This window comes from Carlito syrichta, unplaced genomic scaffold (genome assembly GCF_000164805.1).
Source record: "Carlito syrichta isolate Samal-C Ts95f unplaced genomic scaffold, Tarsius_syrichta-2.0.1 Scaffold307258, whole genome shotgun sequence".
NCBI lineage: Eukaryota > Metazoa > Chordata > Mammalia > Primates > Tarsiidae > Carlito > Carlito syrichta.
In genome coordinates this window covers 1,674-14,985 of record NW_007251354.1, presented here as the reverse complement: position 1 = coordinate 14,985, position 13,312 = coordinate 1,674, and the positions used below count along the sequence as shown (strand labels likewise).

Genomic DNA, 13,312 nt, shown 5'->3' with positions numbered 1-13,312 from the left:
GTGGCCGGGAGCGGCCACTGTACTCCAGTCTGGGTGACCGAGTGAGACTCCAACTCAAAAGAAAAACAACAAAAAAACAGAATAACAGTGTCCAGGCAAAGAGATGGCAAAGCTTGAGAATTTGACTAGATTGACTGGATCCTGTAGAAGTGTGCACTGTAATGCATTAAGTTGCCGTTGTAACTTATTGTAATTTGACTTTTTTTTTTTTTGAGTTGGAGTCTCCCTCTGTTGCCCAGACTGGAGGAAAGGTATACCTCTTTTGCCTCACATAGTACCTGGTTCACAGCAGGCACATAATAAACATTTGTTAAAAGAATCATAGTACCTGGTTCACAGCAGGCACATAATAAACATTTGTTAAAAGAATATGGGGGGGACTTACTAACTTATAAACCTGAGACACTGATAAAGGCTAAGGCTTATCCATTTCTTATCTGTGCCCTACCCACTTTCCTTCTATTCCCTCAGCCTACCCCAGACCTTACTACCACATTGGTAACTAGATCCTGTACAGGCCCAAAGCTTCCTTCCTCAAACACCTGAGTATCTCTATCTTGAAGTGCCAGCGGGAGTTAACATAACCAAGCTCCTAGGAGACACTGATGCTGCCAGTCTATGGACCATATTTTGAATAGCATTGTTCGATTCCCTAGTAGGAATGACACCACTTACACAAAGCACCCTTAAAAAAATGAATGGTCTTGCCCTGTCACCCAGGCTGGAGTGCAGTGGTATAACCTCCAACTCCTGGGCACAAAAGTTCCTCCAACTTAAGCCCCCTGAGTAGCTGAAACTATAGGCTTATGTCACAATACCCAGCTAATTTTTTAAAATTTTCTTTTAGAAACACAGTGTTGCTATGTTGTCCAGGCTGGTCTCAAACAATCCTCCCACTTAAGCCTCCTAGAGCACTGGGATTACAGTTGTGAGCCACCATGCCCGGCCCAAAGCACCCTTTTTTTCCTCTTTCTTTTTGAGTTGGAGTCTCACTCTGTCACCCAGGCTAAAGTACAGCGGCACACTCAAGGCCACCACTGCCTCGACCTGCTGGGCTCAAGCAATCCTCTGAAACTACAGGCATGCACTACTATGCCTGACTAATTTTTGATTTATTGTAGAGATGAGGTCTCGCCAAGTTGCCCAGGCTGGTCTTGAACCCCTGGGCTCAGGGAACCCTCTTGCCTCAGTCTCCCAAATTGCTAAGATTACAGGCCTGAGCCACCGCACCTGGTCCCAAAGCACCCTTTATTGACTTTCTTCTCACTCCCTTATACTGCTTGGATTTCTGGGATCACCTCCTAAATGAACTACTTGTATCCAAATATTTGTTTCAGGGTCTATTTGAGGGGAAATCCAAACTATGACAACCCTCTCCTTGGAAAGATGTACATAGAAATAGCATTTTATATACAAGTTTATAGAAGGTATAAATTTTCCAAAACTTATTCTTTAGATTATCAATGGAGATGTCGAGGGTAAATGTCATGTGATCCAAGGTCCACTAAAATTTGATCAGTTTAATGCAGACTCTGGCAACTTAATCTATTAACAACTTATAAAGTTGGCTGAATTTCATCCAGCTCTCCTTAGATGTTATTTTCCCAGACCCTGTTGCCATCTTTTATTTCTTCCTGGTCTGCATCACTCTTACTTTGAGGAACTTAGGAGTAAGCCTGGGACTCTTAAGACCTGATGCTTGAAATCAGTAAAAAGAGTATTGTTGCTCATTCTATTGAGCTCTCATGCTTTATTCCCAATCATGGTGCTTTCTGGGCACCACTGCAGTGCCCTTGTAACCCTTAGATCTTCTCTTGCTGTGTTCACACAGAGCATGGTATACTATAATTGTAGCTGACTTCTCCCATTTCCTTCTGGATTCTACATGATTCCCTATTCTATTTCATCCCTTTGGGAATCTATAACCTTTGACACATATGCTCCTAAGCCCACTCTGGTGTCATCTAGAAGCTTTATGGCATGCTTTAGGTCTGTGACAATCAGGGTAACCCTGCTTATCCCAACTTCTAATCAACTACAGAAAGAGAACACCAGGGTCACCAACATCTATTTCCTGTACAGTGTATAGTAGCTTTTTAACTTTGCCCACATATGGGCCAGCACATGTGTTTGTGCATAATTATTTGTCTCATATACTACAGAATAAATTTTTCTTTGTATATAACTATGAATGTGGTTTGGTGGGTGTGTAAGCAACCAGAGCTCAGGTCTGGTCTTAAAGTCTGAATAATGAATACTTAGTATTTGGCTCTAATTAGTCTCTGTGCATTGTTAGCCTCAGCTTTCATCTGCCCTCAAATATCAGAGGAAGAATCAGTTCATTTCCTTGAAGTTTATTGATTGTTACCGCTGGCTGAGCAAATTCCATAAAGGGGCAGGTTCCATGTGGAGCAATTGATAGGGGAGCGCCGAGCTGGTGAGAAAGTATACTTGGAGTAGAGACTTGGAATGAAGGATGGAAAGGCAGATGTCTCTCTCCTTTTTCCCTCCATTCCCACAAGTATACTGGATTAATAGTGGGGGTATCCTGCTCCTCATTCTCTCTCCAAATTGGAACCAGAGAGGGGAAACTTGATTCAAACTAGAGGTAGAAACACCTCACAGCTCCTCTGTTTCTCCATCCAAGGGGATGCCAATATCCACATGGTAGTCTACATGCTCCCCAGAGCTCAACCAAGGAATAGGGGTTCGATTGAAAGAAGGCCTGTTGGAGAGGTTCTGGTTATAGAGGACCAGGGGTTCACTCAGCAGGGGCCCCAGGTCAAATTTGGGCATCTGGAAGGTCATGCGTTTGGAGGCCTTCTCATATCCACCATAGGGCATTGCCGTCCTGAGAAGAGAACATATTATTTAATTAAGAATCAGAACAAAAGAAACAGAGCGTTATCATGAGATGTTACCCTGTTTTAAAAATGGGAAAGTCTGAAAGTTCTTGTTTGAGATTACTTATATACTCCTTATTCTTCTTCTTCCTTGGCACCCCGTTTTGCCTTCCTGGTTTGCTTGTTTTTCCAAAGGTAATAATGAGAAAAAATTCTAGTGGATACTAGACAGAGAGTCTCATGTATAGTTGTGACCCAGACCAGCATTTCAGAGAAGGTGACTCCAAATACTATAGACCCAAGGATCTGAGGCCACCTTAAATTACAGTGTAGTGACCCCTATTTTTTTATCACACTGCTGTGATGAAACCAAGCTAGAGTGAAAACAGCAAAAGCCTTTGATTAGGAAACCCATATTCCTGCCGTCACTGCTTAGCCTCTTTCTGAAACATTTTAATTAAAGTCTCCTTCCTAACTAAGGGCACAATACCATACACTGGAATGCATCTGGTTCCTTCCCCCATTTCCCCTACCTGTTGAAGGACTTATATTTGGGGAGATCAGCTTTGGCCCCATAGGCCAGCAGGTCAATGCCAAGTTCCACTTTTTGCTGGGAATCAACCCCCATGGCTCGCTCCCATGGGGAAATATAGGTCTTGAACACAGTGATATGTTTTCCTTCTCCACCTGCCTGGTCTCCTGGTAGCCACGGGAGAGAAAAGTACGTCAAATAATAGCAGTTAGTAGCCAATGAAAGTTAATTCTAGCCGGGCTCGGTGGCTCAGCCTGTAATCCCAGTGCTTTGGGAAGCTGAGGTGAGTGGATTGTCTGAGCCCGAGGGTTCGAGACCCGCCTAGGCAACTTGGCGAGACCTCGTCTCTGCAATAAATCAAAAATGAGCCAGGCGTGGTAGCGCGCGCCTGTAGTTCCAGCTACTTGGAAGGCTGAAGCAGAAGGATCACCAGAGCCCAGCAGGTCAAGGCTGCAGTGGCTGGGAGCGGCCACTGCACTCCAGTCTGAGTGAGACTCCAACTCAAAAAAAAAAAAAAAAAGAAAGAAAGTTAATTCTACATCCCTGTACTATGGAAGTTGCTGGGGCCAAAAGTATAACATCCTAGTAATTGTATAAGATTAGTGACCTTATACACTAATGATAGACTGAGATCAGATCTGTGACTAAATCTGAAAAGCAAGGAAGGTGACTAGGCTTCTGGATAGAATAAACATATCTTTGTATCCTCCTGAACCCAGAGAGTCCATCGAGATATTTCACCTAGGTTCCCCTGTTCCCCACACCCAGACAAAGCATCGTTCCTAGAACAACTCTTCTCTAGGGGTAAGATTCATTATTCTTGGGTGAGAGTACTTGCCTGATCCTGTTTCGCCAACCCCTGCTGTGCCAGCAGCTCCTCCTCCTCTGCCAGCCTGTCCCCCAGGACCACCTGTACCCCCAGCTCCAGACCTAGGGCCCTGATGGTGCTGCTGGTCAGAGCCATACTGTCCGGCAGAGCCACTGCCCCCTGCCTGGCCTCCGCCACTGCTCTTGCTGTAGGAGAATCCATGACCAGCTGTGCCCAGTTGTCCCCCCACTGTGGGAAGGAACTTCTGGAAGTGATCCTGAAAAGGAAGACAAAGTGAGAGAAGATTAGCAATGGGTGTGGAAAATGCACAAAACCAAATGTATGTACAGCAAAGGAGGAGATAGTTGCAACCCAAAGACACTGACTCCTCTGAGATTCCCTCCTTCAAAAGATGGATAGTAGATAGGCTGAAAGGAATTAAATTCTTCTTAAGGTTAGGACTCCCTTGGCTCATTTCCTCCGATTATACCTTAGGGTAAGAGCAGTTCATTCTCCACATTCCTTTTGCCCATCCTTGCTGAGGCAAAGAAGACCAAGACTTCTGCTCAACAAAATTTGAAAGGAAGGAGTTTCCATGGAGAAACCAGTCTTAATTTGAAGATCTAGAGAGATTTCTGCCCCCTTCCTTTCTCAGCTTGTCCCACAGTCAGAACTTTCTCACTCCCTCTCTTCTCTTGGTGCCTGTTGCACCAGGACTTCCTGACAGTGAAACTGTAGCGGGTGGGGGAAGGGTGGCCAAAAGGGCAACACTAGATTCAGCCCCAAAGCCTAAAAATAACCCCGCCAACTCCTTCAGGAGGCTCTCCTGGCCATCCCACCATGTACACCCCCATGCCCCACCCAGTGTAACCAGACCCAGGCAGGGAAGAGGGCGTTTGGCCTCCTAAAGTTAGATATGAGCAGCTCAGCACTTTTACTCTGCTCCTACATAGGGGCCAGTAACAGACATTTCTATCCCTGTCCCCATGTAGGCATCTATTTCCACCCTCCCCCAGGCACCCAGAGAAGGTGGAGGAGGAAGAAAGGAAATGGAGAAGGTTCTCTCTTTCTCAGTTATAACATCTTCTGTCTGGCCCCTCTCCAATCCCTACTCCTTTTTCTTTGGAGCAGGAGCCTGACTTCAAGATGTGGAACCTTGAAAAAGGATAGTTTCAGACTCTACACCTGAGGTCTTTAGGGAAGAGAATGACACTTTAAATGAAAGAATGGCTCAGACAGGAGATGGCTATAAAAACTCACTTAACTCTTCCTAGGGTTGCCAGATTTAGCAAATAAAATAAAGGATACCACTTAAATTTGAGTTTCAGATGAACAACAAATACTTTTTTAGTATAAATATGCCTCAAATATTGCATGGGTCTTACTTACACTAAAAAGTTATTCATTTTGGTCAGGTGCAGTGGTTAGTTCTCACATTTTCATAGGCCAAGACCAGAGGATCACTTGAGCCCAGAAGCTCAAGGTCAGCCTGGTCAACATAATGAGACCTCGTCTCTACAAAAAAAAAAAGTATGGCAGTAGTGGGACACTGCCAGGGGAGGGGGGCCACATAACATCAATAAGGGGTACCCAATCTCCAACCTGGCAAAATGGGGACTAAGGGGAGGCCCAAATTTTACCTGTACATGACCACTGATGTACCTAGCCCTGAATTGTACCCCAAATCTTTAAAACAAAAATTTTTATAAAATAAAAGGAACAAAAATTAGCCAGGCATGGTGGCTAGGCCAGGTGCGGTGGCTCATGCCTATAATCCCAGCACTTTGGAAGGCCAAGGTGAGAGAATTGCCTGAGCCCACAGGTTCAAGACCAGCCTGGGCAACCTGGCAAGATCTCATCTCTACAATAAATCAAGAAAAACTAGCCAGGCATGATGGCACATGCCTGTAGTCCCAGCTACTTGGAAGGCTGAGGTAAAAGGATTGCCTGGGCCCAGCAGGAAGAGGCTGTGGTGGTCATAAGAATGCCACTGTACTCCAGTTTGAGCGACTCCAACTCAAAAAAAAAAAAAAAAAGCCAGGTTTGGTGGCTCAGTCTGTAATCCCAGCGTTTGGGGAGGCTGAGGTGAGTGGATTGCCTGAGCTCGTGGGTTCGAGCCCACTTGGGCAACTTGGCGAGACCTCATCTCTACAATAAATCAAAAAATTAGCCGAGCATGGTAGCGCGCGCCTATAGTTCCAGCTACTTGGAAGGCTGAGGCAGAAGGATCGCTGGAGCCCAGCAGGTTGAGGCTGCAGTGGCCAGGAGCGGCCACTGCACTCCAGTCTGGGCGACAGAGTGAGATTCCAACTCAAAAAAAAAAAAAATTAGCCAGGCATGGTGGCTCATGCCTGTAAACCCAACACTTTGCAAAACCAAGGAGGGAGGATCACTTGAGTCCAAGAGTTTGAGACCAGCCTAGGCAACATAGCAACATCTCATCTCTATCAAAAATAATAATAATAATAATAATAATTTTGCATCTAAAATTCAAATTCAGGTGTGCATCCTGTAATTTTATTTAATTAATTAATTAATTTTTTTGAGTTGGAGTCTCCCTCTTTCGCCCAGACTGGCCACCACAGCCTCGACCTGCTGGGCTCCAGCAATTCTTCCGCCTCAGCCTTCTGAGTAGCCAGAATTATAGGTGTGCGCTACCACACCCGGCTGATTTTTGATTTATTGTAGAGATGAGGTCTCGCCAAGTTGACCTGGCAGGTCTCGAACCCGCGGGCTCAGGCAATTCACTTACTTCAGCCTCCCAAGGCACGGGATTACAGGCTGAGCCACCAAGCTCGGCTTGTAATTTTATTTTAATGTCTCAAATATTACATGGGACATATATTTAAAAGTATTTATTAAGGCCGGGCTTGGTGGCTCAGCCTGTAATCCCAGCGCTTTGGGAGGCTGAGGTGAGTGGATTGCCTGAGCCCGCAGATTCGAGACCCGCCTGGGCAACTTGGCGAGACCTCATCTCTACAATAAATAAAAAAATTAGCCGGGCGAGGTAGCACGCGTCTGTAGTTCCGGTTACTTGGAAGGTCTGAGGCGGAAGGATCGCCGGAGCCCAGCAGGTGGAGGCTGCGGTGGCCGGGAGCGGCCACTGCACTCCAGTCTGGGCAACTGAATGAGACTCCAACTCAAAAATAAAAAAAGGATTTATTAAGAAAAAAAAGATAGCCGGGCTCAGTGGCTCAGCCTGTAATCTCACGCTGAGGTGAGTGGATTGCCTGAGCCCATGGGTTTGAGACCCGCCTGGGCAACTTGGCGAGACCTCATCTTTACAACAAATCAAAAAATCAGCCGGGCGTGGTAGCGCATGCCTGTAATTCCGGCTACTTGGAAGGCTGAGGTGGAAGGATCGCCGGAGGTCAGCAGGTCGAGGCTGCGGTGGCCGGGAGCGGCCACTGCACTCCAGTCTGGGTGACAGAGTGAGACTCCAACTCAAAAAAAAAGAAAAAAGATTTTAAAAGTTTACACTATGTATCTGAAACTCAAATTTAATTGGCTATCTTGTACTTTTAAAACTTAATTTTGTCTTCTTTCTAAATAAATGCATTTTATTTTATCTTATGTCCCAAATATTACATAAGACATACTTTAAAAAATTATTCATTGTGTATATCAACTTCAAAATATAGGACTGGGCAACCCCCTTAGCTCCCCTCGTCCCACTATGGGAGCTTTTCTGTCTCTCAATAAATCCTGCTTTTTAAAAAAAGTGTGTATGTGTGTGTGTGTGTGTGTGTGTGTGTGTGTGTGTGTGACTGAACATTCTGTGTTTTATCTGTCAACCCTATCTTTAGCACATACTGGGAAGGAATTTTTCTCTTTGAAGGTGTGGTACTCCACACACCTTCACAGACTCTAACATGGATACTGAGTTTCAGAAGTGGACTGTAATTCACCTTGGAGCTGTTAGGGGCTCATTAGGTTTAATGAGCTGATAAATTTTCAGGGAGAGAATGTTGATGGTATTTTGGAGGTTCAGGGCCTACTAAGAAGCTGTCAGAAAAAGCATTAGGCTTTGAGACAGTGGTAAAATTCTAAACTTACCATTGAGTTGTCTGAAAAAACATCAGGGTGGTTCTCATAGATGAATTTTTCTACCCGCATTTGCCGTAGTTTGAACATCTTGGAGCCCCGATTGGTAAGCAGCGATAGCTCCTCCAGCATCACATCCCTTGGGACACTGATCTTTTTGCCTAGGTTCAGGCCTGAGCTCTCCCGTCCACCTTTCAGGGAGGTGGGAAGGAAGAAGCAAGGGAAAGAGGAAAATAGAGTTTTCTGGGCTCAGAATGCAAACCCCATCTACAACTAAGTGTCTATGTGTCCTGGCAGAGATCATTTAGAGAAGCAGATGATGTCTGTGATGTCTGACCAAACTTTATCTAGTTGTGAGATATTTTGATTTCCTGGGATTTGAACAGAATGCTTGGGAACTAGGGTGCAGAGTGGACATAGTGGGGATACTAGAATCGAGAGGTGAATGGGGGAACAGAAGCGTGGGCATGGGGTGCAGCGCAAAAGGAATAAAGGAACATCATAGATGAAGGCCACTGGAGAAATTATGGCATGGGGGAAAGTCAACCTTTGTTGGCTAGTCCTCTAAATACAGACTCCTATTTTAATTCCCTTCCCTTTTCTTCTCAGGGAACTCTGGCTCCAGAGATCCTCTAGGTATTGGGAGAGGTTTTCACATGCATGTACTCCTGCCCACCCCCAAGAAACATGCCTATGCAATTTTCCATTTTAAGTGCTTACACAGGCTCCCCAGCTCTGTGGAAAGCAGTAAGGAAATTTAATGCTTATTGAGATCATAATCTGTGCCAGTCTCAGTGGCATTTTCTTCCTCAAATATACCTTACTGACCCATGGATCCTATGATCTTAGACCTGTGCTGGGTAATATGGAAGGGTATTGTCTCAAATTAGGAGGTGAAAAGGGTGGATGAGTAGACAGTTTGTTTTTGTTTTTGGTTTTTGTTTTTGAATTGGAGTCTCACTCTGTCACCCAGACTGGAGTGCAGTGGCCGCTCCCTCTACCTACTGGGCTCCGGTGATCCTTCTGCCTCAGCCTTCCAAGTAGCTGGAACTACAGGTGCGCACTACCACCCCCGGCTAATTTTTTGATTTATTGTAGAGATGAGATCTCGCCAAGTTGCCCAGGCGGGTCTCGAACCCGTGGACTCAGGCAATCCACTCACCTCAGCCTCCAAAAGCGCGGGATTACAGGCTGAGCCACCAAGCCCGGTTGAGTAGTCAGTTTTGAATCCTTTCTCCCTCTTTCTCCCTGCCCTTCTGTTTTTTTTTTGTTTTGTTTTGTTTTGTTTTTGAGTTGGAGTCTCACTCTGTCTCCCAGACTGGAGTGCAGTGGCCGCTCCTGGCCACCGCAGCCTCTACCTGCTGGGCTCCGGCGATCCTTCCTCCTCAGTCTTCCAAGTATCCAGAATTACAGGCATGCACTACCACGCCCGGCTGATTTTTTGATTTATTGTAGAGATGAGGTCTCGCTGCCCAGGCGGGTCTCGAACCCGCGGGCTCAGGCAATTCACTCACCTCAGCCTCCCAAAGGCGCGAGATTACAGGCTGAGCCACCAAGCCCGGCTCTCCCTGCCCTTCTTATCCTCCCCTCTATTCCCTACTCTCCCACTCTCTCACCACTGAGATTCCTCCTGTCTGTTCACCCTGAGACATATATAACTTTATGATATTTCTGGGACACTTGGGTCAGGGAAGCTCTTAAGAAGTCCATACTAGGTAGATTGCAAACATGCCTTACCTCCAGTGAGTTCCATGATCAGCTTACTGGATTTCCTCTTCTTGTTGGGGGCAGGGGTTCCTGAGAGTGGCATTGTGGAGGTGGATTCAGCCTGCAAAGGGTGGGAAAGGGGAGTTGAAGGATGCAAAGGGACTAGAAAGAGTGAGTGTCTGCAGTAGTATATCTTAAATTGGGGTTAAGGGCTTCAGAAAACAAAAAAAAAAATTTTTTTTTTTTTTTTGAGTTGGAGTCTCACTCAGCCACCCAGACTAGAGTACAGTGGCCACTCCCGGCCACTGCAGCCTCAACCTGCTGGGCTCCAGTGATCCTTCCGCCTCAGTCTCCCAAGTAGCTGGAACTACAGGTGTGCACTACCACGCCTGGCTAATTTTTTTGATTTATTGTAGAGATGATGTCTCGCCAAGTTGCCCAGGTGGGTCTCGAACCCACAGGCTCAGGCAATTCACTCACCTTGGCCTCCCAAAGCACAGGATTACAAGCTGAACCACCGAGCCCGGCAAAAAAAATTTTTTTAGTTGGGTCCCACTCTATCTCCCAGGCTGGGGTGCAGTGGCATGCTCATGGCTCACCACAGCCTTGACCTTCTGGGTTCAGATTATCCTTCTGCTCCGCCTTCTGAGTAGCTGGGACTACAGGCATGTGCCACCACACCTGGCTAATTTTTTGATTTTTTTTTTTGTAGAGATGAGGTCTTACTATGTTGCCTAGGCTGGTCTCCAATTCCTGGGCTGAAGCAATCCTCCCACCTCAGCCTCCCAAAGTGCTGGGATTACAGGTGTGAGTCATTGTGCCTGGCCTAGGGGACAAAATTTTATAACATTTTTTAAAAGATATGTATTCTCCCAAAAGGGAAAAACTCACTGCTTTAGGACTTGTATTTTTGGGAGCGAGAGGGCAAGAAGTATAGACACACCCCTGCCCCTATCTTATATGAAACTCTTGTGAGCTGTTTCACATAGAGTTGGTACAGGGATCAGTAACATAGCTGGGGGTGGGGTATTTAAAAACAACCACAAAGCTGGGCTCTGTGGCTCAGCCTGTAATCCCAGAACTTTGGGAGGCTAAGGCAAGTGGATTACCTGAGACTGCGGGTTCCAGACCAGCCTGGGCAACTTGACGAGCCCTCATCTCTACAAGAAATCAAAAATCACTACCCAGACATGGTAGTGCATACTTGTAGTTCCAGCTACTCGGAAGGTTGAGGTGGAAGGATCACCAGAGCCCAGCAAGTCGATGCTGGGGTGACCATGTGTGTGCCACTGCCTTCCCCTAAATTCTGGGGGACGGGGCTAGGAGGAGAGGAGACAGAGATATGTTCTGCCAGGGTTGCAGAGATTCAGCCAAAAACATTCTCCATAGAAAGGAGGGGTTGTTTCTCCTCCACTGGGCCAGCTGGAACATGGCCTGGGAGATCATGGCTGTGCTCCTTACTCCTTCAGTCCCTCCCGCCCCAGGCTCCAGAGCAGAGTAGCAAGGAGGAGCGAGGGCATTTGAACCCTGACACATGTCATTCAGTAATATCATAGCAGAAGGGAATTGAGGGAGGACGGGAACATGGTAAAGGTCCTGGCAGTGGAGGTGGACAAGCTGGGAAAAGATACAGACTCCAGTCCCTTAACAGAAGTTGGCACCCAGCGAAATGCTGTCCTCCGCTGAGTCTTGTCTCAAAAACACATCCACAACTCTACTGACTTAGTGTGGTCTCCCTTCCCATTCTTCCAGTGCCTCCCCCAATACTGCCATTCCCACCCTCCTGGGCCCCTCTCCTTCCAACTTTCTATGGCTCCCCTAAACTGGACAGCTGGAAATGAAGCATAGATGGGGAGGAGGGATACTTCCCCAGGATCAAGAATCACAGTTGTAGACACAGAAGTCAACAGAGTGGGCTCCAGCTCCTCTAACCATAGAACTGGAGACTTACCGGCTGCTCAGGCGGTGGTCAGCTCTCCCTGGGGTCCAGCAGCTTTGGAGAACTGAGCTGCTGTGACCGGAGAACACGAGCTGGGCAGGCTGGGGGCAGCACTGGCAGTGGGGGAGGGCGGATGGTTATTAATAGAGATGATGAGTACAAGCAGCTCAAATGGCACAGGGGGTACTGAGACCCTGGAACCAAGATCCCGCCTTCCTTGCCTGGCTCCAGAAGAGGAGAAAAGGTCTTTGGGATTCTCTCACTGAGCCATCTGCACCAGAGATCAGTCTGCACCAGCAACTCCCTTTCCCTTTACACTTAGAGTCTGAGATCCAAAGCAACATCAAAGGAGAAACTGAAGACTGAGAAGAAGAGAGGAAGTGGGCAACAAGTGATGGATAGGAATTCAGAGTGGGAGACAGAACCTGGAGAACATTCCCTGAGGTCACTCAGAGCCAATCGAGGCCAGAGCTGGAGTGACCTGTGGGTGTTTTTGGGGGTGAGAGGCTTAAGGCACTATGTTTGGGGTGGGGAAATCTTCATAGTGGAACTGTGCTTTTAAAGTTCCTGGATGGGTTGGTCTTTTCTCTGTGAGGGCCAGATCTTGGCAGGGTAAGGAACCACAGTAACCAAACCCGGTGCTACCTAGACAGTCTGGGAGGATTATGGGGAAGACTCGACCAATTATTCTGTCTGCCTCACTCCCTTTTCTTTCCACTTGAACTCTGGCAGTAATAAGGACAGGTGAATGCTTGGAGCTGCCTTTTAACCCCATTTGCTGTTGTTGGAGCGCTCAGTTCAGCTTGCTGGGCAGCATAGACATTGATGTCTCCCTGAGAAGCATATGTAGGCCTCTTTCCTGCTAGGGCCTTACCCTCTGAGGTTCCTACTTGGGATTTCGTTTGAAGGACGTGCACTGCCCCATAAGATCTAGACTATCCCATTAGTACTGTTCCAAAGGAGGCTCTAGTGAGAGGCACAAGCTTGAAAGCCCTTCTGGGGACACCTGTAATTTGCCCAGCTCCTTCCTTGGTCACCGCACGATCTTCCTGCACCTTCTGCTTAAGTTCTGGAACCAGCTGCTACAGCATCTCTGTTATAGTCACCACCCTGTTGCCCTGTTGCTACTGCCTTAAGAAATGGCTTTTCAACCGGGCTCGGGGGCTAAGCCTGTAATCCCGCGCCTGTGGGAGGCTGAGGTGAGTGGATTGCCTGAGCCCGCGGGTTGGAGACTCGCCTGGGCAGGCGAGACCTCATCTCTACAATAAAATCAAAAAATTAGCCAGGTGTAGTAGCACGCGCCTGTAATTCCGGCTACTCGGAAGGCTGAGGCGGAAGGATTGCGGAAGCCCAGCAAGTCGACGCTGCGGTGGCCGGGAGCGGCCACTGCACTCCAGTCTGGGCCACAGAGACTCCAATTCAAAAAAAAAAAAAAAGAA

The 13,312-nt window shown here is 47.1% G+C and overlaps 1 protein-coding gene across 1 annotated transcript; it reads right to left on the bottom strand.

Moving 5' to 3' along the window:
* Positions 1 to 2,342: 2,342 nt before the first annotated feature.
* On the bottom strand, positions 2,343 to 12,229 carry MYOZ1 (myozenin 1). The gene is made up of 6 exons (XM_008064269.1): positions 11,886 to 12,229; positions 9,965 to 10,055; positions 8,240 to 8,418; positions 4,214 to 4,460; positions 3,377 to 3,542; positions 2,343 to 2,851 (listed from the first exon to the last, which is right to left on the bottom strand). The coding sequence occupies exons 2-6, from the start codon at positions 10,035 to 10,037 to the stop codon at positions 2,620 to 2,622; spliced, it is 897 nt and encodes a 298-aa protein (XP_008062460.1). The 5' UTR covers positions 10,038 to 10,055; positions 11,886 to 12,229; the 3' UTR covers positions 2,343 to 2,619.
* Positions 12,230 to 13,312: the final 1,083 nt, after the last annotated feature.

Excerpts from the sequence above, each read along its gene's own strand:
- MYOZ1 (XM_008064269.1), bottom strand. The coding sequence starts at position 10,037 with ATGCCACTCTCAGGAACCCCTGCCCCCAACAAGAAGAGGAAATCCAGT. Across the intron at positions 8,419-9,964 it reads GATCATGGAACTCACTGGAG|GTGGACGGGAGAGCTCAGGC; the intron begins GTAAGGCATGTT and ends CCTCCCTGAAAG. Across the intron at positions 2,852-3,376 it reads AAATATAAGTCCTTCAACAG|GACGGCAATGCCCTATGGTG; the intron begins GTAGGGGAAATG and ends TTCTCTTCTCAG.